Source organism: Peromyscus californicus, unplaced genomic scaffold (genome assembly GCF_007827085.1).
Source record: "Peromyscus californicus insignis strain IS unplaced genomic scaffold, ASM782708v3 Scaffold_4__1_contigs__length_199733344, whole genome shotgun sequence".
Lineage (NCBI taxonomy): Eukaryota > Metazoa > Chordata > Mammalia > Rodentia > Cricetidae > Peromyscus > Peromyscus californicus.
In genome coordinates this window covers 126,251,860-126,278,121 of record NW_026294562.1, presented here as the reverse complement: position 1 = coordinate 126,278,121, position 26,262 = coordinate 126,251,860, and the positions used below count along the sequence as shown (strand labels likewise).

At 41.4% G+C, this 26,262-nt stretch overlaps 1 protein-coding gene across 8 annotated transcripts in view; it reads left to right on the top strand.

Moving 5' to 3' along the window:
• Akap13 (A-kinase anchoring protein 13) overlaps window positions 1–26,262 on the top strand; it is a 301,501-nt gene that overhangs the window by 94,372 nt on the left and 180,867 nt on the right. For all 8 annotated transcript variants that reach the window (XM_052761654.1, XM_052761652.1, XM_052761653.1 and 5 more), the window contains exons 3-4: window positions 14,412–14,559; window positions 25,064–25,360. In XM_052761654.1, the coding sequence (XP_052617614.1) occupies window positions 14,412–14,559; window positions 25,064–25,360 (445 nt within the window). The remainder of the gene's footprint in view (window positions 1–14,411; window positions 14,560–25,063; window positions 25,361–26,262) is intronic.

Here is a 26,262-nt window from a genome sequence, read left to right as displayed (position 1 = left end):
GTCCACAGAAGGAAATGTGAGTTTTATCTTACTGCTCAGGCAATGGTACATTCCTTTTTTGGTTCATGGGACCCACCACTCTGGTTGTGGGCTCATTTCCTACCTTTTTTTGTTGTTATCTTGCATTTGTCTGAGAGTCAGGAATGAACTTAACCTACTCTTAATGAACATAGAATTATGAGGTATCTCTGGCATTCCAAAATTCTACTTTGAGGTTTTGCTGGCATTGTCTAGTTCTTCGTTGTATGTGAGATCCAGGCAGCAAAACCTAAGAAGTTAGGTCTGCCATTATTTATCTTTCCTGCTTGAAGCCTGCTTTCCAGTTCTCAGTGACATTTACTATTCTGGTCACATCTAACGGTATGGTTCTACATTGTCTGCATCTTACTCAGAGTTAAAAGTGTTTTGCCTTGGCTGGGAGAGAAAGGATGTTTGAAGACATGATACACTAAGGCCCAGCCGTAATTTTTCTGCTTACTCTAGAGTTGGGAATACTAACTCTTTCTTCCAGCTGTGATGTATTTGTGTATATGCATGTACCCATGCGGGAGGGAGTGGCAGAAAAGTGTACTGTATTGTAGCTGTAATCTTACAAACTTTTGATTAGTTAACACCTGCTGATACTCACATAGTATGCTGTGTGCTCTATTTTATTTTCTTGTATAATCCTAATAACTTCATGAGATAACTACACTGTTTAAAGAGGAGACAATGTCAGAACACCCATGTCACTCGGTGGACTATGAAGCTAGCAAGGGACAGAGTTATAACTCAAACCAGGTCTCTTCCCTCCCAACCCCTGTCAAGTTAGCAATACATATCTATTCTTAATTGTTAGGCACCTGACCAGATTTTTGGAAACTTCTGTGCTTTCTCATGTGTGGAAGGGTAGCTTAGAAGCTTGCTGAACTAGCTTCATTGATGATTTTGGAGGAGAAGGAAGAGAATCAAGGATAATAAATAACCAAGGATAGTATGATAGGGGATAACTGAGAGCTGGGTGAGTGCAGTAGCCAAGCCAGTCTGCTCTGTTTGGATCAGCAACAGAGTAATAAGGGTATAGCTTAAGTATCTTGTTCCCAGGGAGGGGAAGAGAGAGGGATAGAGAGTCAAGAAAGACTGATGTTACCTAGCAGCTTTCAGCTCTTTCTTGACATTCTAAATGAAAACAAAAACCATGTTTTCTGCAACTTAAGCAAATACCTGATTCTGCTTCAGAAGGGAGAATGTCTCTGTGTTGACCAATTATCTGAGCAGTTTACATAGTTATGAAACAGTCTTGAGAGAGGGAGATGTTGCCTTTTACAAAAAGACCACCAGGAAATCTAAGTGCAGCACCCTCCAGTTTAGCGGTGCTTACTTAACAATAACAGGCTGAGAAGTGAGCAGCGTATAGCAACCGAAAGAACTTGGAAGAACTTAGAACTTTAAGAACTCCGTCCTCCTAAGGGACACTTCTTATTACGTGATTTCCATACATTAAATGGTTTCCAAACATCTTGTATTTTGTTTCCGTTTCATCTTAAGTCTCAAAATTCTTGTGTTTGGGAGAAAATCTCTTCCGCAGAGAAAGAAACAGATTTATTGGGCGCCATCTGCTGGTTTTGTCTCACTAGAACAAAGAAGTGGAGCCTGCAAACCTCTGCATCTGCTTCTGTCGTGGCGTTGCAGAATGACGAAGCTGGAAGACAGTAGCAACTTCATTATTAGCAGTATTGTTTAAACTGACTTCTGTTAACATTGAAGAGAGGACTGCAATTAATTGGCATGTACATGAAAACTTTAAACGAAGATTGTTAAGTGGGTTTAATAGTTATCATTATCTGTCAAAAAAAGACCATCAAACAAAATTGTATGATATTTTCTGCCAATGAAATCAACCCTAGCCTCTATCTGCAGTGACCTAGTTGGTACTAAAATCAGTAAATTCCTCAGTTGATTTCTGTTTATGTTGTTAAGGAAAGTTAAGGGCTTTGCTTGCTGGTTGGGAGTGGGTTTTACCAAGGCTCTTGGAATGTGACTGGGTGGTTTCCTCTAAGAAAGTAGGTGCTATAGATGGGGTGATCCTATTATAGTTTCTTATCAGGAGGAGTGTTTTTGAGTCTTGGTTCTTTTTAACTGTCATTTTCTGGACTTGAGCAGAAATCTTTCATCCTCAGAGCATTACATTTTAGATCTTTTGATTTCTCATCCAGCTATCTCAGATAAGATGCTTTGGGGAGAGAGATTGTTTGCAGAAAGGAGTTAAGAATTCATTTATCCGACCTACATTACTGAGCACTTACAACAACTTGATACACTTAGAGGCACTGATACAGCATTGAATAAAACAAGTATGCTCTTAACTCAGATAAATATGCTGTCTTAGAATTCTGAAGATCAGTACTGTATACGTGTTAGATGTATGAGTCCTATAATGGGTGTTACAGGAGACAGTACAGCAGAGCACGACACGTAAGAGGTAGAGTGGGAAAGCTCTTACTCATCCACAGACACATTTGAAGGATAATGATCGTTAGTGTTCATGATGAGCACACGTGACCTTTACTGGTCATGTGTAGAAGTGCATGGGGCAGGTGATGTAGTCTTTCCATGGCTTCCTTTGTCTAATGTACATAGGACCAGGAGCTCTGGTCCTGGCTTATGTGTTCCTGATGCTCAAGCCGTGGCATATTGCTCCATGACTGTGTTATTTTATTAACTTTGTGATTTTATATACATCCATTCACCTTCTTTGAATGGATTTATCCTTTTGTCTGTCTGCTCAGTTCCTACTTGCCCCTCCCCCTTTTCTTTTAAAGATTCATTCTGCTGGGCAGTGGTGGCGCACACCTTTAATCCCAGCACTCGGGAGGCAGAGGCAGGCGGATCTCTGTGAGTTCAAGGCCAGCCTGGTCTCCAAAGTGAATTCCAGGAAAGGCGCAAAGCTACACAGAGAAACCCTGTCTTGAAAAAAACAAAAGCAAAAAACAAACAAACAAAAAAGATTCATTCTGTTTTACTTTCTTTAATAAGCCTTTCTATTTTGTAGCTGGTTTATTTATTTCCTTTTCTTTCTCTTCCATTAGGCCATAGCTTCTGTTTTGGGCACTTTTCTGTTTGTCTGAGTCTCTCCTGCTCTGTCAGGAATTAATTCTTCATGTGTTTCTGGTTGTTTTGGGCCAGGAACAAGAACCAGTAAAGTGTACGTATGTTCTTCTGTCTGTTTCTTCTGAGGAACACAAAGCATGGTTTCGGCTAAGTAAAACAATGTGAGTGTTTGGCTGTGACAGCAGAGTTCTTATGAGCGTGTGCTGTAGCACAGACCACCTCACACCTCCCCCCAAAAGGTTTCTAGACAGGGAGTTTACAGACTTACACCCTGTAAATCTCTGCCTACTCCCTGCCTTTTGAAACAAAATTGAATTGAAAAGGGGGTATTTTTTTCGTTATTTATTTGTAGAGAGAATGTGAGTATGGAAGTTAGCGGACAGTGTGGGAGTGGGTTCTCTTCTTCCAGCATGTGGATTCTGTGACTCAAACACAGGTCTGTGAGGAGATTGCCAGGCTTGAGTGGTGGGCTTCTGACAGGGCCGTTAAGATGAGCTGTTTTCCCAGCCCTATCCTTGTTTCTTTATGTGTTATTGTCCATGTCTGCTTTTGAGCTATAAAAAATAGAATTGAGTCATTCTGACAGTGACCGTATATGTGCCACAAAGCTGAGCGTTTTTTACTGAGTCCACAGAAAATATTTTCTAATCCCTGTATTAGCTATGAGTTCAGCTTATGCATGGTAGAGACTGTTCTGATCTTTGTAGCCTGAGTGTTCTCAGAGAAAGGCTGCTCACCTTAGTGTTTGGGCAGTAGGATTAAAACAGAAACTTGTGGTGTTGTATGATTAAAAAAAAAAAAAAAGGCAGTTTACCCCTTTGAGACGCTAGAGACCAACGTCCTTTGCCATAGTTCAGAGGACTCCAGTCTTTCTGAGTTGATGTGGACTTCATTCCGAAGTTAATGAGAAAGGGGCAGTGCTGTGGTTTAGAGTGCAGATTTCTATAACAGGGGTCGTAGTCGTCTTCCTGGGGAACTGATGTCCACCCATTCAGCAGCATGGTGTATGGGTGTGGTGGTGGCGGTGGTGTCTGATCTCCCTGCCCTCCACCCCCCTGCTCCCTGTATCAGAAATCACTGCTCCTGAGGACAGGCAGGTGGGCATTGGCTATCTAAGACTTGCCCAAGAAGTAGTAGCAGGACTGTGGGCCACGGTTTCTGGGAAGAGAGATTTACCCCCCTGCCTGACTGGGGCCTCCTTCTTTTGTGGCATTTTCCTTTGTTTCCGTGGTATCTTCGCAGATGGACTTGAGCAGGTTCTGCTTGAGGCTGCCAAATGGGAATGAGCCGGGAGGGATAGAGCACCACCTTGCTTTGGGGGCACTCAACTCAGGTTTTGTTTTCCTTTAAAGATAGGAGGGCAGCAGGGGTGTGTGGGGGAGGGGGGTCCACAGGCTCTAAGAGCAGTTGGTATCACTGTTGTGTGCTCTTGGGACCATTCTTGATGGCTTCCCAAGTGATCTTCCTCTTTCTGTAATTTCTGTCCAGTAGTATTTTCCTCACACAGGAACTGTTATTCTTCTAAGATGTGAATTATGTTACTATGTTGCTTGCCCCTCCTCCTAGTAGTTTAACAGTACACTCAAAACAACAACAACAACCACCACCCCCCCCCCCACCCCGCCGCCGCCGCCGCCGCCGCCGCCGCCCCGCCCCGCCCAAGTATAATGCACTCCGGAGTCCGGCTGCCTCCCCTCACTGTGTCTCTCCTGACGGAGCTGTCCCTTCTGAATGCTGACTTGCACTTGCCTTGCGTTTGACTCCATGCCATCGGGTTTCAGCTTAAATGTGACTTTTCAGAGGAACTTTCTGTCTCCACTCTTGGCACACTTGTGTGAAAATGTTTTTCAGCCCGGCTTCATGCGTATTTCAGCCTCCTCCTTTTATTAATCTTTTTTTTTTTTCCAAAGGAATTTTCCCTCTAAGATTACTTTTTGTGCTCTGATTACATCTGACCTCCTAGAGCAGTGTTCCTCGACCTTCCTAATGCTGCGGCCCTTAACACAGGTCCTCAGGTTGTGGTGACCCCCAACCATGAAATCATTTCGTCGCTACTTCATAGCTAATTTTGCTACTGCTGTGAATCGTAATATAAATATTTGATAGGCAAGCTGTCTGTTATGTGACCCCCAAAGGGGTCATGACCCACAGGTTGGGAACTGCTGTCCTAAAGTGTAAACCCCTTCTACCCTGGACCTGAACAGTTCCTAATGTAGCACGATTGGTCAGCAGTCATTAAATCCATGAGTCGGTTTTGTTGACAAAGTGAATTTCAAGTATTTGCCACTCTTCTTCCTCTAGATCAGCGGTTTATAGTATACATACATCCGCATTCTGGTGGGCGGAGCCTCTGCTCCCGGAGAGCTTCTCACACTTAACAACTAGCACTGTCCAATGGAAGACTCCCTCCCATAATTTGTGTCCTATAACTACATTTTGTGGTATGATGTTGTGGGGTAAATTTCAGCATAAAGTATATCTCACGAAGATGGAAATGTAGGGCAGTTAGTATTTACTTGGGGTTTGCTGTTGTTCCGTGGCGTTGTAAATTTCTGTCACAGCTACTGTTGACAACTTCTCGGATTTCACAGCTGTTTCCCGAACGACTGGATTTAGAGCGTAATTTCTCTCACCTCCTCCCTTGTCACCTTTGTCAACTTGTTTCAAGAGGAATTTGAAATCAAGCTAGAGTCTGTGTTCTGGGCCCTTAGAGATGACTCTCTGGAAGCCGTTCTACTCTACTCTGCTCAGTCATGTCAGGCTCTCCTTTAAATCCTGCTTTTCCTGCAGGACTTCTTATTCAGCTGGAGCCATGTCAGAAGACACTGAGCCCGGAAGAAGCAAGAATTACTTTGTTTTTATAGCCTTAGTTTCTGTCACAGTGCCTCACCCATGTGCTCTCCAGTGTCTGTTACGAGAAGAAAGGACAGACTTTGTGTACTTGTTATGTGTAGCGTTTTAAGTTTCTTTTTTAAAATATGAAATATTTTGGGTTCAGCTCAACAGTCACTGAGGACATACGTGCTATAGACCAGCCATGTTAAAGAATGCAAGCATAAACTAGTACTTTCTGTCAGTCAGCTGTGTTGTGATGACATCTTTGTGGCATGTGTGTTGGCCTAAAATGATCTGCCTTGAGTGTGGTGCAGCACGGGGCATAGGCATTTCTACAGAAGCTCTCCTGGTCATAGTCTTCAATGTAGCATGTGAGCATTCACCTCTACATGTAGAAAAGCTGGTGTCTTTGTTACTTACAGAGATGCATATCTGTCACTGTTCCTGGAGTGCAGGAGCCAGGTACTAATTTGCTTCATGATTTTCATATTGCTTAGTAGCAGAGGGGTGTGTGTGTGTGTGTGTGTGTGTGTGTGTGTGTGTGTGTGTGTGTGTGTGTGTGTGTCATACACACACAAAACACATGCATAAAAATGTGAATACACACACACACACACACACAACCAGTATAAAGTGCTGTTTAGGAAGAATGGATGAATGAATGAAGATTGTGGTAAGGTAGGGTTGGCAAAATGGCCTAGCAGGTAAAAGCCTCTACCACCAAGCCTGACGACCTGAGTTTGATCCCCAACCCCACATGGTAGACAGAAGGAGAGAACCTCTCCACACCCACCATAGTGAGTGTCTGCCCTCTGCCCCTATATAACACAGTAAATGAATAAATGCAGTAGAAAATCATGAAGAGGGTAGACAAGAGTGGGATGGAGGAGAAAGGCACGAGCATGTCTGTGTCAGAGCATTAAATAAGCGTTACCAGTTAACTTCCTGGGTGGACCCAGAGTCTACACTAGCAGCGAATGCTTGAAATGAAGTGAGATACACTGAAGGAAATGTTTAGGGAGCAGATTTTTAAAAACTATCTTTTTAATTATGTGTTCTTGTGTGTGGGTATGTGCACGTGAGTCCAGCGGTCCTGGAAGCCAGAAATGCCTGGATCTGGAGTTGCAGGTGGGTTGCCAGCTGCTGAACATGGGTGCTGGGAACTGAACTTGAGTCCTTTGGAGAGCAGTATGTGTGTATATCGCCACCAACCTCACTGAGTGCTGCAGGGGTGTGCCACAACAACTGGCCAGAACCTTTCACCTTTATACAGACGAGCAATTATATCTTGTCTTATCTTCAAAAGGCTTTTGTCGTTACCAACTACTAGTATTATTAATAATAGACTGTTAAAGAGAAATAGGAAGTATTTTAAGGTGAACCTCTCCGTTCATTTTAAACATCTCTTTTGGTATCTACTTCAGGTTTACAGTTTCATATGTACATCTTCTATTGCTAATTACCTATTACACATAGTACTTTTATTTCCATCTGTGTTCTAGGCTTTACTTCAGGATCAGAATAGTGGAAACAATATAAGCTTTGGAATTGTACTTGAATTTGAATTTTGACCCTTTCTAGTTTTGTTTTCAGGCGGGTCATTAAAGTAAACATTCTCTGGGACTTAGGGCTGGAGAAATGATTGAGCAGTTAAGAGTGCTTACTGCCCTTACAGAGGACCTGTGTTTGGTTTCCAGCACCCACTTGGTGGCTCACAGCCACCTGCAACTCCAGTATCAGGGAATCCAAAGCCTTTTTCTAACCCCTTCAGGCTCCTGCATACACATGCTGCACATAAAACACTTAGACACATACGTAGATGAATAGTAAGTACTTTTCTCTAAACTGGGACTAAGAATACCCTGTAGTACTGCATTGCACATAGGTCGGCCCTGCCCTGCAGCAGACATTTAGAAAGCAACAGCAGTGGGTGTTAGCAACAAGTTTGGTTCTGAGAATGCTGTATCATATTATTACTCAGTTTACTTGTATAACCAAGTAAGGAGCAGTTGTGTGAAAGTAAGGACAAGCTGCATGCTCCAAGCTCAGGGTCCAGTTTTCAGTGGACTTTACAGAGTTAATTGTTTAATGATGGAGCTCTGTATACATCTACATTGGTAGAGCATTCTACATCCTCAGTCCTTTATTTCTTTTGAGCCTTATGGGCATTATGTTTGTTTTGTTTTGAAATCCTTTTATTTGGAAATAATTTTAAAAGTGTTAAAATTATATAAAAACTCCCAAATCAGTGCACTGGGTACCCATGTGGCTTTTACTTAGGACTGACACTTCTTCTTTTTAAAAATTGTTTATAATTTATTGTTTGGTTTTCTTTTATATGATTTTACTTATTTTTATTTCATATTCATTTGGTGTTTTGCCTGCATGTATGTCTGTATGAGGGTGTCAGATCCCCTGGAACTGGAGTTACAGACAGTTGTGAGTTGCCATGTGTGTGCTAGGAATTGGACATGGGTCCTCTGGAAGAACAGTCAGTGCTCTTAACTACCGAGCCATCTCTCCAGCTCTGTTACTTGGTTTTCAAACAGTCCCAGATTTGTCTAGAAAGAGCCACTTTAATCTGGTCTTTGTGTGTGTGTGTTAAGGCAGGCCTTTCTAACTTTCTGACTTCCTCCCCTTCCCACTCCCTATTTTCTTTCAGAAGAGTGTTTTAGACTCATCTAACAGACCCTGATCCAGGCCAGCACCAACCACTTTGAAGAGCCTTTGTTTCTTTTACTGGAGAGTGGTATTTCAAATGACTACAATCTGCTCTGGCTTTGCTTACTGTTACAGGGTGTTCCTCTGTTGTGAAATCGTTCAGTGACATTGAACACCAGTTGCCTTGAGTTTATAAGGAAAAAGACTGCATTGTTGCCTATGGGGAAGTTGTATCAGGCCATCAATCTTTGCTTGCTTTAGGAAATGATTTTGCAAAATGATAACAGTTGTGTTTAAAACAGAGAAGCAAACCTAGTTGTGTATGCACCTATATAAACAAGGTAGATCTCACTGTCTCCCATCTCATAGAAAGATAAGACTTTGGAGCAGTACTCAGATTTACTTAGTATTACCAACTTCCTTGGCTTTACTTTCCTGTGGTGGGTTTAAATCTCATTTTGGGAAATTGATTTAAAAAAATCTCATACCTCAAATGCAGGTTCATTCTTGGTATCTTGTTATGTTGGCATAATTGTGCTCTCACCATACACTTTTTAAAAGATGTTCTTTTTAAATTATGTGTATGTTTGTGTGTGTCTCTGTGGGTACAGGCATGTGAGTGCAGGTGCCTGCAAAAGCCAGAGGTATAAGATTATCCCTGGAGCTGGAGTTAGGGATAGCTGTGAGCTCCCTGACATGAGTGCTGGAAATGGAATAAGAGCAGTACATGCTCTTCACCACTGAGCCTTCTCTGTAGCCCCTCTTACTTTATTTCTTGGAATCATTATTCTGTCTATTGCTGTTTTTCTGAAACATTTAAAGATAGGTTGTAGTCAATTATGCTCTTTTATTGTAAATATTTCATTGTGAATTTGCTAAGAACAAGGAACAAGAATATTGGCTTATAATCACAGCATACTTAGAAAAACTCAGGAATTTGAACACTGGTACAACATTAAATGTGTAAATCTCATTCAAGTTTTGACTGTTGTTCTAATAATATGGAATAGCAGTTTCAAAAGATCATTTATTATTCAGTCCAGAATCATGCATTATATATAGCTTGGAAGTCTTTCAAAAAATTTTTTTCTTTGAGGATTTCATACAACATTTTGATCATGCACATGCTCCTCCCCAGTTCCTCTCAGATTCACCCCCACTTCCTACCCACCCAATTTTGTGCTCTTTTTTTTTTTTTTAATTAATTTTTTTTCTTGCTTGGCGGTGGTGGTGCACGCCTTTAATACCAGCACTCAGGAGACAGAAGCTGGCGGATCTTTGAGGCCAGCCTGCTCCACAGAGTGAGGTCCAGGACAACCAGGGCGACAACCGAGAAACCCTGTCTTGAAAAAATTTTTTTTTTCTCATACAGTGTATTTTGATGATGTTTTCCCATTCCCCTAACCCCTCCCAGATCCTCCACCTGCCTCCTTATCCACTCAACTTTATGTTCTCTCTTTCAACCACACCCCCCCCCACACACACCCCACTGCCAAAAACAAAAAGCAAAACAAAACAAGAAAACAGCAGTAACAGCAAACAAATTTCCAGGAGACGAAAAGCCCACAAAAAGGAAAACATAGCAAGGCCATCACTTCCTAAGCCTCCTCAAACAGCGCCACCAACTGGGGACCAAGTATTCAGTATCTCAGACTGGGGGACATCTCATTCACACCACCACAGCGACAGACTGGTGGACCAAAAGTTTTCTTATTCCTGGAGAGCCTTTCAGATTTCTTGACCAGGTAGGCCTCACGGACATGAGCAGTGCTGCTAGAATGAGTGTGGCCAGTGCATTGCTGTAGGCGTCCCCTCCCTTAATCAGCCATTTACTTCTTGTAATAATCTCATGAGACAAGCAGAATTGCTGTCCTTCTTTATAGCTCAGAGTTTTTAAGTAACACGCTGCCAAGTTGAAACAGATAAAAGCGCGGTATCTTAACTTGGCCTGATGTGAAAATTCTTTACCTTTTGGCCTTTTGCTGAGCATTTGGAAGCAATTTGTTGTTTCTAAAGGTGGAAAGCTCTTGAGATGGTTATTGTTTTTTGTCAACTTGATAGAAAATAGCATCACTTGGCAGGTGAGCCTCTACCTATGGGGATTATTTTGGGTATGCTAATCAAGGTGGAAAGACCAGCCCACTGTGGGTGGCACCATTCCCTGACAAAAGAGGAGAAAGTGGACTGAGCTTTCTTTCTATTTGATGGAGTGTAACCTGCTGCTTCAAGCTCCTGCCTCTGTGACTTCTCTCCCACAATGGACTGTAACCTGGAACTGTGAGCTAAATAAATCCTTTCTCCTTTATGTGGCTTTTTTTTTTAATCAGAATATTTTATCACAGCAGCAGGAAATGAAACCAAGACAGCTCTGATTTGTAACATTTGCCAATTTTAGTAGCATAATTTCTCCTCTAATGATTGATTTCAAGCTATCCATCCTGTTTTACTGGGGGCAGAATTGTCAAGCAATGTATCCTGGAAAAAATGTCAGTAGTATGTACACACACACACACACACACACACACACACACACACACAACTATTTCTTCCATATACACACTGTATTATAAACCTCAAAACAATATAGTAAGATATAGACTTACTAATACAGGGCTTTTAGTATGTGTTACATTTGCTTTTAATCTGTTTTAGGTATTTGTAAGTTTAGCTTTTAGTAATGACTGTGCTTAGCAGTTCGCTCATAGAATTCCCAGAAATTTAACAGCTGCCTCTCATGATCTATACAAGTTGGCCAAGATACCGCTGCAATTATCTTGCTGCTGACCAGACCTACCTTCTAATATCGTGTGGCCAACATTATCTAAGACATCAGTGATTTCTCCTCTTTTACCATTTCCTTCCCAATTTCCTACTGCATTTTTTCCTGTATCTCTAGTTACCATGTTCCCTGTTCCCCATGTCCTTCCTCTTCCATCTACTTCTGTGGTATAATTAATTAATTCACTTCTTATTCCTGAACTGCCTAGCCCTTTTCCATTCTATTACCCATTTCCCCTACATACCTGCTCCTTGAAGGAGGGTCCTGGATGATTAGTGTCTTGTGGAATGGAGAGTCTTCTGGCAAGGGCTTGTAGAGAGGAAATCATTGGTCTGGAAAAAAAATACTGAGAAATCAAAGTTAAAACAATTTTTATCTCAATCATACATTAATTTTTGCTGTGCTATTAGTAATGTTCTGTGTAAGTAAGTTCAGGATGTGGGCAACTGAGACTCACCACCATTTAGAATCTTCCCTTATTTTTGTCATCTTTTTATTAAAAACCCATTTGTATGGACAATTAAGCAGTTACTCTAACATTTTTAATCACTATTTTTATTTGGGGGATCATCTATACTTATAAGACATAATATAGATTGCCTTTTTCATTAGTTATTGTGTCATCTATTAGCAAGACCAATTAATCCTAAAGACGATCAAGCTCAAGGATAGACTTCTCATGAATGAAGAAAGGGAACATTGTGTCTCTGTAAGGACAGCACTGTGTTCCTTGGGCCTGTGTTACTGGAGACTGAGGACATAGATGCAGTCTTTTCCTGTCACTGGGGGAGACTGAAGTAGTAGTTGAGAATGTCTTGAGCATTATCATTGTCGCGAAGCTCATCTGTGTAGTCAGTAGTGTGACAGACTTGTTATGTGCAGCCAGACTTCTTTATCCATGTATTCTGTGGGTCGGGCCTAGTTTTGAACAACACTAATTTATCAGGGCTTCTCTCTTGGAGAGTAGGGAGAAAGTAACCAATTGCCTGGATACAAATTCTTACTGACGTCTGCCACTCTTCTCCTCCAACCCCACTTGCTTCATCTTTCAGATCCATCTCCAGTTAGTACTGGGTGCCTGGTGAATCACCATAAAGTAGGAGTCACTTGCATCTGTGAAAGGTGGAGTTTGTTTGCTCTCTGACTATAAGAGGGAACCAGCTACCTTTAGTTCCAAGTGCCTTTGGAGTTTAGCTTTTGAGTTGCCTTGAAGTGAATAAAGCTTTGTTCCCTTCTCTTGGGTATAAGGTTATGTGACTTAACTTTAAAAAAAAAAAAGTATGAAAGCATTTCAGAACACAGTTATTTTTGTCTTGGGAGTGAGAAAAGAGGTTGGTATTGAAAGCTTTGTTAAAAGGATTTCAGTGGCTTATGTCAACCATCTCTTGCTCTCATTGAAAGGAAGCCCCACATATTATGGGCACGTATTAGCAAGAGACTGGGTCCTCAGGTGGAGAGGAATCCTTGGTTCTGAAAAGGAGGATTCATTCTTAGAATTTCAGTTTAGGAATCTAAGTGAACAAATTTCAATTAGAAATCTAAGTAGACTTCCTCTCATGTAAAGATGTAGGTGGTAAGTAAAAGTGACCATAGCGTGTAAGTGTATGAATGGGCACAACTGGGCTCCAGTGAAGCTTTGCTTGTGACATGGAAATTAACAAAACAAGCAAGAGGCAAGGGTGTGGCCCATGGGTCTTAGTTTCTAGCTCGTGAAGAAAAGGGTGAAATGTTTATGTTTTTGTTTGTAGAGTATGAGGGGACTGCAGTACTCAGAGAAAGTGGACTATTCTCATTGTGCCTCAGACATATAAACTGGTTGCATCATACTAAAGAATGGCAAACATTTACTGGCTTAAACCTTTCAAAATCATTTCCCAGAGAAAGATGCATGCATAAGACCAAAATATAGTTTGGAGTAGTGACCAAAGTTAATGCTGGTTCTTTCCCTGCCCGTGATATCCCTTGTGTTAGAGTGCTTTGGAGTGTTCCAGTTATAGCCAGGTAAATTATGGCTTATTTGGAGTTACGCTTCATTCTGACTTACACTGTATTTGGTAGACATGGGCATGAGGAATAAAAGTGACATTTATGCTCCAGGAAATACTTTGAACTCATTCTCCAAAATCAACGTGCTGTTAACATTCATTACACTTAATCTTAGGTTTGACCTCTTGATTGTGGGTTTTCAGTGTATAGCAGAATGCTGCCTTCTGCTTCACTTATTCTGGGTTTAATAATGTGGCCACAGGGTGGCATGGTTCCCTTACATACTTTATTGTTGATAAAATGAAAGAGGAAAAAATATAAATTCAATGATAATTCTGTTCCCATTTTTTATGTTAAAATGGCCAGGTTTTCACTAAATTATTGTTTACATAGTTCATTATTAAGATTTGCAGAATCAAAAAAAAAATTGCAGAATCTTAAATTCCAGTACCCCAAACTTTGATGTGTTAATGGGTTTTTTGTTTGTTTGTGGTTATAACACAAATTATGTTTCTAATTGAGAAGAATGGTAATTAGGGCTATATTTCACAGGTATATTTAACTATGAGCCTCATTTTATTAAAAAATCACCTTACAAAAACTGATAGAAGAGTATTTGAAACTGGTAGACAAAGATATTTTTCATCATAAATAATTACAAAGATGTGTGCAGAGTTACAGGCTTGATAGGTACCTGATTATAAAGGCTTAGTGGAAGGATGGCGAAAGGAAAACAGGGATCTCAGATGGTCACGAAGCACAGCTTGTTCAAAAAGTCATCTTTTAATTGATGGAGAGTTCCCTCTGTTCCGTGTGTTTTCATATATCCACTCTAAAGATAGAAGGGTTGCTTCCATTTATATAGTCAAGGAAGTTTAATGGACCTAAGTAAATTTTTGTAGGTGAGATTTGAATGCGCATTACTGTTTCAAGGCATATGTAGATGCCCTCACCTTTGTTGGGAAATGGATAGACTTGGTAGTATTTCATGAGATGTAGAGTTTAGCAGGTTCCCAGGAACCTTACTAATGCAGACTTGTGGATTCTTCTCCATTCCTAGGGCGATTGTGTTGTTACAATATTGCTTGCTGAAGAGGACAAAGTTGAAGATGATGCTATTTTTTACTTGATATTTTCTGGCTCTACTCTCTATCACTGCACAAGTACCCGGAAAGTCAGTTCTGATACGTTGGAGACAATTGCTCCTGGTAAGTATCTGAATGGAATCTGTTCTAACCTTTGTTAGTTATTTGTTAGTTTGTTTTTTATCTTGAGGCAAGGGTTAGCTGGGAATAGCTAAGGCTGGCAGAGAAACTGTCTCCTGAGTGCTGGGATTGCAGGCCTATACCGTTATACTGGGCTTCTTCCCTCGCAGTGAATACTCCCCACCCCCAGAGTAATAGAAGGAGCAAAACAGGGTACTAACAGCTGTTGTAGATCTTTAAGTACACTGATAATGCTTTTGCTTGTTCCATACACGTCAGAACCTAACTAGAAGTAAAGGAAATAAAGTGATGTTATAAATTGAGCAATATCAGGATCAGCAAAAACAAAAACCAATTTATTGGATGTTGAGAGTTGGAGAAAATTGAGAGATACGTGGAAAGTATGCATTCTCGTGGTGATACTTCAGATTTCATTCTGAGTTTCATGGTGACAAAACCAAAAAGGTTAAACCTAATTAGTAATTCATCCTTCATGTCTGGGATGCAAACTTACAGTGTGCTTCTCATAAGAAGTCATTCCCTCAGATTTACAACCCACAGGATACCATGAAATGCAGGGTTACTGACCACTGTATTTGTAAATTCAAACAAAAGTTTCCAAACCAGTTACAAGTCATCAGAGCAGTGCTGTTGGATGATAATGTAGCAGTTATTGCTTTGCCTGCCCAACATTTGAAGGTTTGTCTTTGGGGCTGATTTTTCTCCGTAGTCTTACAGTTAACAGTTGGGCCAGTTTTCACCAGAATTCAAAAGAGTGCACTTTGAAGACTACTCCAACTAATGTTGATAGCTCCGTTATTTCTCGTTAGAGAATGAAATGAATGTGGCTCAAGTGCCAGCATCTCTGGTGTTCCCTTTGTTGGTAGAGGTGGTGTTAAAATGATTACTTTAGGGAGCCCTTTGAGTAGTGACTCGTACTGTGCCAGATAAGTCTGCCAGTTTCTTCTGCTTGTGCCGTTCCCTGTAAAGCGTCTTATTGTCCAGTCCCTATGAAATTATGAAAATCATGCCCCTCAGAGAACTGCTAATGTAGCAGTTGCGGGTTGTTTTTACTTTTACCAACTTTGGAGATTTATAAAGATTCCAGATGGTTTTTAGGAACGTATTTCCCAAATATAAAGAGATGACCAGGAGAGTTAGTGAGTTCTTTTCTAAAGACTGTTAGGCATCCTCTTTTGTAACTGAGACCTCCAGCCGTCTTGTTTTCTGTGATGTATATCAGGTCAGAAGAGCTGATCCTGAGACTTAAGGTCTATTCTTGAGCTGGTGCCCTTCAATACTGCCACTGCTTAACTCACGGGTGTCGGTGAAGCAAGAAGGGTGCTCTGAGATGAATGTTACGTTTCATTTCTTCCCAATCTCAATATCTCTCTCTCTCTCTCTCTCTCTCTCTCTCTCTCTCTCTCTCTCTCTCTCTCTCTCTCTCTCTCCCCCCCTCCCTCCCTCCTTCTGTCCCTCCCCCTCCTCTGTGTGTGTGTGTGTGTGTGCGCGCGCGTGCGCGCGCACGAGTGTCTGTGTGTGTGTCTCTGTGTCTCTGTGTGTCTGTGTTTTCCAGGAACACCCTAGCCACACCCTCTGTGGGAGTCATTTGTGTTTATTGATTCCAAATACTGTTGCCCTAGTGATCTAATCTAGCCAGAATCAGCCTTGCACTCTGCTGCTAGTTTTGTCATTTCTGACCCACTCATTGCTTTGTAACCCAGAATACTTGATTTCTCTTCCCGTTCCTATTTATCAGCCTTTTCCTTACCTAAATCTTCTATTCTCTATCATGCTTACTGATTCACTCTTCTCCTCAATAGCCCCATTATTCCCCCACCCACCTAAATTCATTAAGATTTCTGATAGGAAGTGCCTAATTACAGCAGGATTCTGAAAGACCCTGGTGTACCCTGCCGGGGGAGGCTGGTGAAGGTTATGGCGTCGCTTTAGCATGTGAGGCTTTATTGTAAACTAGAGAATACTCTGGGTGGTGTATGAGAAGCTGGTGGAGGCTCCCAGCTGGATCCTTCTGTTTTGGTCTTCTTGTTTGAGATTTTTTGTTTACTTATCCCTTTCAGTTACTATCATTTGGGTTAGTTCAGCATACTGTAGCGGAGGGTAGAGATTGACATTCAAGGCCATGAAGTGGGTACAGGACCCAAACAACTTTAAATACCTTGTTCACATCATGGGATTAACTTTTTAACCTAGGATCACACTGGCTTCATCTGTTCTTGTGGTCAGCTTAGACTGTGTTTTCCCTTCCCTTAGGTACTTCCTCAGTATGCTTTTACTAAAAAGAAAGAAAAAAGGAAAACTACAGTGCCTTTGGACTGTGCCCTAGTCCCCTGCCTTGCTGTACATTTATCTGTTCACTCAGCTTCTCGTGTGCACTTGTACACTCATGTTTTTGCCCATTTCCCCGTTTCCCTAAAGTGTTAGCTCCATGAGGCAAGGATTTTGTTTTCGTTGGTGTGTGCTGAGTCACCTTTTCTAGTACTCGCTGCTGCCTGGTGGGTACTGCTGCCTCTAGTGCTCAGAAGCAAACACTCTAGAAAGGGGCACATGTCATCCTCCTTTCCCCTTTCCTTCTTACTTTGGGGCAGTGCAAAAGGAGTTTCTGGCTTCTTGAGTTGAATTCTTAGCCTGTCACTGTAGTCTCTGTTCTCCTTCCAGAGGTGACTTTGATGGTTTCAGTGCGTCAGGCAGTGGTAATGATAGCCTCCGATTTCCTGTCTGCTGAGGGCCAATGTCAGGTTAATCAAGATTCTTGGTGGAAAATCTGTACAGTGCTTTGCGAGTTGCTGTTACTGGATAAATATTCACTGCCTTTTTTTTTTTTTTTTTTTTTTTTTTTTTGTGGTAGCAGGTGTTCCTGATAGGGATTTCTCTGTGCCCTTTCTGCTTATTTGAGGACTAACTCTGCCATTTCCAGTCATCTGATCTCTAAGAAGAAAAAGCTTTGTCCCTTGTTCTTCCTTTTAATGTCATGATTTATTCAGAGAGCTGGCTTTGGCTTTTCTCTATATGATTCATTGTCTGTGTTTTGTTACATTTTAGTTCTTACTAGAACCAGATGATTGATTGACCTTCAGAAAGCAGCTACATTTTGATGTTAGTCTGTAACCTTTTATCAAATATTTTCTGCAGATAAGTTGGGAAAATGAGACATTTCTAAATTATCTTGTAGGAAAAAAAAATGTTCACATCATGTAATCCAGTTACCACCGTCCTGTGTTTCTAGTGTCTGCTTGCTATGCTAGTCTGAAAATCTGCATTTGATCTCTGGAGTCCAGAACGGAAGGAGAGACTTGGGTTCCAGACACTCATTTGACCACCATGTGCACCCCGTTGTACTTGCCCCCTCTTGTCCAATAATAATAAACAAAGCGAAAATTTAAAGCCACTTTTAAGATGGTTGGCTGAAGAATATAATTCCCATTTTTACTGAAATATCTATCTCAAAGGTATTCTTAGGATATGCAATACTATTTGGGAGGTTCACTTTTTTAGTAGTCAGTTTAGACAAAGCAAAAAATGATTTTATCGTTTAAAAATGGAATGGAGCCGGGTGATGGTGGCGCTCGCCTTTAATCCCAGCACTTGGGAGGCAGAGCCAGGTGGATCTCTGTGAGTTCGAGGCCAGCCTGGGCTACAGAGTGAGTTTCAGGAAAGGTGCCAAAACTATACAGAGAAACCCTGTCTCGACCCCCCCCCCAAAAAAAAATGGAATGGAGATTAATTGTGTTCTGCAGACTGTTGTAAAAGGCTTTGTTATATGCTATTAATTTTCTTTTAGAATCCATGACAAGGCTTTTGTTTGACTGTAAAATTACAAACCTTCGTTGATGTCAAATTAGACTCAACACTTAAGTATTTTTCTTTTGTTTCATACTTACTAAGGATAGTCGACCATGTAAGGTAGTTTCACTGTGGAAAGAAAAAAAAACTATTTGTGTTTACAAGTCCCTTTTGGCTAATGAAAACTTGAAGTTTAGACCTTACAAAGTAGTCCTGTGCTTATAACACAGTATACTTTTTTATTCCTTGTGAATCAACACACCCTTTAGCAGCAGGGGTTGATTATCAAATCAAGAAGTGTTTAAAAAAAAAAGCTATGAGTGTTTAATTTGCATAATCAAAAGAACTCTTACAACCTCCGTACTAACAGTTATTAGTTATTATTTTTAACTGAACACTTTATGATGGTCTGTGTAGTCCAACTGTAAGGTTATATCTCGACAGATTTGAGTTCATCTGTTTGTATTTTAAAAATCAGTTAGTGCAGTACATGTAATTGTTGTACTGGAAAAACAAACAAAGAGGTAGTTGAAGGAAGGAAAAAGTACCCACATCTGTTGTTCACTGTCCTCGTGATATTAAATAAATTATATATTTTATCACCTTGGACCTGTGAACACAGCACTGTAATCCCAGGGTATGTGTTACAAAAGGAATGGTATCATGTAGGAGTATAAATTGGATTTTGGGGTATGTGTGTGTGTCAGAAATTCTTATTCTTTACATACAAAGTATGTATACACATAAACAAATATATGGCATAACAATGAAATTCAGATTTTATGAGGTAGAGGTTGAGTAGGAAAAGCTACAAAGGCTTCTGGGAGTAATGATAAGAAGAAGGAGGATTGAGAAGCACTACCTTAAAGGTTTTGGCTGGAATACAGAAAGTCACAACTTTAGAATTCAGTAACCTGCCTTTTTTCACAATACACATGATGGGGTTCTTGGTTTCCTGTTGTGTTTTTTGTTTGGTTTGTTTGCCCCCCCCCCTTCTGTTTAAAGATTCCTGTGCATATAGAGACATTTTATAAATACACCAAATTTGTGCATCTGCCATTAGCCGGCCAAGATCTAGTAGTGTGAGAGTGCATGTAATCCTCTCTTGGGGGCAGCGATGGGGGGCGGTGGGGGTAAATAGTCTGCAAACTGAGCATTTCACTTTGCTGTTCCACAGCCACTTGATGAGGAAGAAAATCACACCATGTTCTTAAACACCTCGATGATAAACTGAGTGGTAAAACTAGTTTATTTCCCACTGCTGACTACTATAGCCTACCCTTTCTGTGTGGGATTGTCCTGGGCTGGTCCCGCAAGTGCTTTTAGGGTCCTTTTTAGATTGCTGATAGAACAAAGGCCCGATTGTTTTAGTCTCAGAAGAGATGGCCCGGATGGGATGTGTTCCATTTTTAGCTTAACAGGAAATGAAGTAATATTTTGGGTCATACTTTAGCACTTTTGTTTATCTGTAGCAGTTTTTTCGTTTCCATGGGTACAGATGCTTTAGACAGTGATAAAGAGCTAGCAGGGAAAGAAGCCTGCAGGGAAGCTCTCCCAACCTCAGGCACACATACTTCTGACCCACAGGGCCTAGAATTTAATGAGTTTAAGAGAACCATTAACAACCTTAGATAACTTGTTTCTTACCTAGGTGCGTCTTGTGTTTTTGTTTAGTCTTTTATTCCTCCCCCCCCCCCACTCAGTTCTGCAGTGTCAAAGGCATCAATTTGTCGTATAGGCTTGTTGGCCTATGCTGTCCAGTGCAACTCTTAGTAAAGATTTAGGGGTCTATTTTTCGGTGTGTTACTTAAACAGCAGCAGCATTTTGATAATAACTACCAGTTTCTGCTGCCTGTTTGCCATGTACTTTGTGTGTAGCCTTCTGCCATTTTCAAGAGTTTATAAGGTTGGTGCTGTCATTTTATGATCAGAGAAACAGGCTTCAAGACCGAGTGTTAGGATAACTACACCTATCTGCAGTAGAACTTGGCACTCCAATCTAGTGTGTCCATCCGTATGTCCTAAAGTTTACTTGATAGGTAACAGGTCCCTCATTACTCATCCTTTATCTTCTGTTGCTGCTGTAAATGCAGTAGACCTTATGGGAGGCTAAGGTGCTCTTAAAACTGGGACTCTCTCCCCTTAACAGTTTCTGGGGTTTTGGTTTTGTTTTATTTTGTTTGGTTTTTCTTTCTGAATCCTATAGAATAGTTTCTTTTAGAAATTGAGTAAAATTTCAGTACTTTTTCCTTTAAAAAAATTCTGATTACGTTCCTCTCTTGTTACCAGGAAATTGAGTGGAAACAAAAACACCATGGAAACTAGTTGAAAAATGTTGCTACTGTACTCCCCCACCACAACTTCTGTTTTTATTGTATCAAATTAGATACAATTTCCCATCCTGCTGTTGTAGTGTTGCAGTAGATCTGTATGCTTCTTGACTTACTGTGTACAAAGGCAGACGTCAGACTAACACTTCTTCTCCCCAAACAGGCATTTGTCTAGAGCAGGTTTGCACCAGTAAGCTTCATGACTCCATCTGCACTGATACCAGTTTTCTTCCTAGATCTGTATGACACAGCCTTTAGTTTTAAAACATGCTGACTCTTCTATTCCTCATGCTTTATTTGAAAATATATAGGGATTAAAAATGAATCTTGAGCCTGACAATATAACTCTGCCAATCTTAAGTGTTTTGACCACACACTAAGTGAGGCAGGTATTTTTTTTTTTTAGTTTTGTTTTATGTATGTGATGTGTACTACTTGTGTGCCCATGGAGATGTCTATGACCAAGGCCAACTTACAGAAGAAAGAGTTTATTTGGTACTTATGGTTTCAGAGGCCGAGTCCTTGATTATCATGAAGGGGAGCATGGTAGCAAGCAGATAAATAAGCCTGGTACTAAAGCTGTAGCGGAGAGCTCACATTTTGATCCACAAGGAGGAGGCAGAGAGGTCTAACTGGGAACAGCGTGGGCTTTTGAAACCTCAAATCCTGACCCTAGTGACACATCTCTTTCAATGAGGCTGCTCCTCCTAATCCTTTCCAAACAGTTCCACCAGCTCAGGACCACTTATTCAATCATATGAGCTTATAGGGACCGTTCTCATTCAAATCACTACATTCCACTCCCTGACTCCTATCGGCTTGTTGTCATACTATAATGCAAAATGCATTTAGTCTACCTCGAAAAGTCCACATAGTCTTTCACAGTCTCAACATCATTTCAAAGTCGAAAGTCTCTTAACTGTAAACCTCTGTAAAATCAAAATCAAATATCAAATTGCATACATAATAATATACAGTGGCACAGGTTGTGTGTGTGTGTGTGTGTGTGTGTGTGTGTGTGTGTGTGTGTGTGTGTGTGTGTGTGTATCACCATTCCAGAAGGGGGGAATGGTGCCATAGTGAGGGAAAACTGGACCAAAGTAAGACTGAAGGCCAGTGGTGCAATCCCTCCAGTCCTGTATCTCAATGTCCGATGTCAGAGGGCTCAGATGGGACCACCCTTCCAGCTTTGCTGACCGCAGCATACTTCTCTCTCTTGGACTGGTTCTACTTCCTGTATGCAACTCTTTCTGGCAGACATCCCATGGTGCTGATACCTCCAGCATCCTGAGGTCTCCAGTGTAATCCAGGCTTCATTTTTACAGCTTCATGCAATGGTCTTTCAGGGCTTCTATACAGGGGCCCTCTGCTAGATGCCTGCTGTTGGAGGCTCTCCTTGAATGGTGGAAGTAGATTCTTGTATCCTTCTTGACTCTAAAGCTATAACCATGTGGTGTCACTGCTACCAAGTTAGGCCGCCTGCTTTAAAACATGGCATCGGGCAGGCAGGTATGATGCTGAAGCAGTTGCTTAGAGCTCACATGTGCTCTACAAGCAGGGGGAGATAGAGGGCATTGGGAATGGCGTGGACGTTTGAAACCTCAGAGCACACCATCAGTGACATGCCTTCTCTAATAAGGCCACACTTAACTACTACCTCTTAAACAGTTCCACCAACTGGGAACCAAGCATTCAAATATATGAGCCAGTGGAGGCTATTCTCATTCATACTACAGGAAGTCAGAAGAGGGTATCTGATCCCCTGGGATTAGAATTATGGATAATTGTGAGTCCCTCTGTGGGTGCTGGGAACCGAACCTGGGCCCTCTGCAAGAGCAACCAGTGCTCTTCCTAACCTCTAATCCAGCTCTGCAACCCAGCCCTTTGTTCTTAATCTGTAGTAACCCTTTCAGTTGACTCTAACAAGAACTTACCCAAGAAACTTTCCCTTCCCACCTTTAATCTGTAGTTGTTTGTTTTTAAAAGAAGCTTGTAATTATTATACCAGGCAATTTTCAGATTTATGGCACATTTTACTTAATCTGATTAATAATTAATTCTTCAGAATGTGGATTTATGTGCGAAAGGAAAGTGCATAACTTTCTGTGACAACATGCCTTGGCCTAACATTTGAGAACTGTAGGAATGGACCTTGACATTGCCAAGAGGACTGATTCCTCTCTTCAGAGCCCCCGTCGTGCTCTCGTCTAGGGATCTGTCTGTCTATAGCATTATTAACTCTTGTAGTAAACTTAACAGTCCGCCTCAGTGTCCCCTTGAGCCCACGTCTGAAACCTCTCACAAACTCATTTTAGCTTTTCACAAATAAAGCTTGCAATAACTTACTTATATGCTCTTTATCTACTCACAGATTCTTCTGTCAGTCCAGCAGAGAGAAGCATAATTGTGTTGCCTAATCAGTTCCTCCCTCCTCGCTTCCCTCCATCCCTTCCCACGTCTTACCTTCCTCTTTCCTTGCCTCCATCCCTTCCCCCATCTTACCTTCCTCTTTCCTTCCCTCCATCCCTTCCCCATCTTACCTTCCTCCTCTCGTCCCTCCATCCCTTCCTCCTTGTCCCCTCCCTCCTTGTCCCCTCCCTCCTTGGTTAGCCTTATTTCTCTCCACCTTTGCTTCTGCACAGGTGAGCAGACATTTTGTCAGCCACAGATAGATTGCTGTGCATACGTGCACACTATACAGCTTTGAATGCCATACTATTATTTTATCATAGTTGTTTGGTTTGTGTATATGTGTGTACACACAGAGGGTAAATATATAGACCAATAAATTATATTTACTTCTAGTACCATTGCCATTGCCTTTTTGATTCAGATTTTCAGGTTTTCATCCCAAAAGTTTGGGAAAGAGATTGGCAAGAAAGAATGAGGTCTGTTTGATTGGATTAAGTGCACTGGGTTTTCTATTTCAGGCTAACGCAGTATCTTCTCTATGGCTCAACAAGTTTTAAAGTTTGAAGGTGGAGTTGAATTTGTATCCATCGTTATTGATAACATCACTCTTAGGTCTACTGACTGTCATTCTGAGTGTTCACTCCTTCAGGCAGTGGCTTACCTGGTGGTAGTCTCTCTTCTCTGTGTACAGCATTGGACACAAAGCCCTTGAATCATAATAAATGTAATAGGCCATGTCCTTTCGCATCAGCTTTGGCTGTAAATAATGGATTCTGCTTTGTAGTATCTGTGGGCCTTAGGCATACTACTTTATTTCTTGAAGACTTGGTGATCATAAAATGGTTACACAGAGAAAATGACACACCAAATACCCAGTATATTTGTTTACTAAGCACATTTTATTAATACAGACTCACACAGCAGTGAGAGCTGTGTTGTGCCATAAGGGCAAAGGATGTAAGGAAGATTCTGGAAAAAGTAAATGGGAAAACAACTTATTCTTTTTAGGTATATGGGAAAAATTATTTTCTCTTTCTTTCCCTCTCTCCCTCAAAGTGGTGATGGTAGGAGCAGAATATAACAGCTATTTGAGATCATTGTTAGAAAATTGAGAAAGCACCACATGCTTTGTTAACTATGATCTCTAGGTTGGAAATACTTACTTCTGAAAGGGTAGGAAAGTGTGGAGAAGAAAGTCTTGTCTGCAAGAGCACTAACCCCCAGAAGCTGCGTGCTGCTGCTGTGTCTTAGAAGTTTGGCTCTGGTGGAGCTTGCAGTGGCATGTGGTTGTTAGTTAGCCTCCGGTCACATGGTGCCTGCTGATCTGTAGAGTGGGAAGCACAGTCCACTTCATGTTTGCCTTTTCGGAGTTGGGCTTGTGGCCACAGCATTGCATCATCTTTATTTGCACCAGGTGATTTGATTGACATGCTTGTTGCCTTAGAGGTTGAGACAGGTAGAAAGGATCTGGGAGCAACAATCTTATGTAACTTTTGGACCTTGACTTGCATGAAAAGCTTTTCCTTGTAACCATTCATTCTACAGTCTTGGATTTACTATATGGGGGTGCAGGGCTGTCTGTGCCGCTCCTCCCATAACCCTGTTCTTCCTGTGGTTATTTCAGATCTAACTCAGCTCAGTAAGCCTTAGGCTGCCTACTGCATACTGGACCTTATAGGATCCCAAAGCTCGCATTCTGCAGTTTGTTCAAATGTAACAGCACTAGTTTATACTGCCCGTTCTGTGTTACCAGAATGATGAAAGCAGGAATCCGTATTAACGTGGGATATTCGTATTTGTAAATAACAAGAAAACTAAAAATAGAATTTTAAGAAATTGGGAGAGGAAGGTTTTTTTTCAGGAGGAGAAATCTTGAGTGCTGTGAAAAAAGCTGAAAGGACCCACCAGGGGACTCTTGCATCAGGAGATTCAATTTTCTTTGCTACCTGTGCTTTCTTTAGGTCATGACTGCTGTGAGACAGTGAAGGTGCTGCTCTGCGCTTCCAAAGAGGGCCTGCCTGTGTTTGTAGTAGCTGAAGAAGACTTCCATTTCGTCCAGGATGAGGCGTATGATGCAGCTCAGTTCCTGGCAACCAGTGCTGGCAATCAGCAGGCTCTGAACTTCACCCGTTTCCTTGACCGGTCAGGACCCCCTTCTGGAGATGTCAACTCTCTGGATGAGAGGGTCGCCCTGGCGTTCAGACACCTGAAACTGCCCGCGGAGTGGAATGTGTTAGGGGCAGATCACACCTTGCACGGTGAGAATTCCCATGACTCACAGACTGCTCTGGGATGCTCTGCCTTTGTTTTTAAATGCCCATTGTGTTCGAGTGTTTGCATGGCTGAGTAAATTAGAATTCTGTACAGAGTACTCCCTCCTCCTGGTGACATAACCTAAGAAGACTAGCACATCTCTGTGGATCTGCAGGTGATTTACACTTCGTGAGGAGAATAGCAGAGTAACCTTCTTCGTTTATTCATAAAATTATAAGTACAGGGTTTTTGTTACTGTATCTGGGGCTCTGTAAAAATACTGTGGAGTTGTAGGAAAGCATCTGTAGGGGAGTTGTATCAGGGAAACATGAGATCAAGATAAGCGTTGAGAAACTCCACAATTCTTTGACTAGGTTATTGATTTTTTATCTCTCGGTATAAAGTTTCTGACAGGGCCACATTAAAAAAAAAAAACCACTTCTGTTGTAATAAATACTTACATAAACTCTCCTAATTAGACAAGGGTTTCCTCGTATAATTATTCTTATAGCAAACAATATCCAGATGTCATCATTACAAATACGTTTTTGTTTTTGTTTTTAGTAAAATATTCCTGGGTTCATAAATAGCATCCTGTTCCTATCCTTAGTGGAAATCCAATTGAAAAAAAAAAACATGTAGAAATCTCCCACAGAGCACTCAGAATGTTTGCTTCAGCACTGACGAGAGCTGCATTGGAGGACTGGTTGTCAGTCGGGCTTCTGACAGAGGGTTTGCTTACACTGTGTACTTACCTCCAAAAGAGCATGTGATCTTACATGGTGTCTGGAGCCCACCCCGCTTCAATTATAGTGCTGTGTAGGGTGAGCAGAGCAAAAGTCTTCCTCTCCACAGCTGAGATGAGGAGTTAGTTTCTAAGGACAGAAGCCAGGCTTAGTTCCTGTTC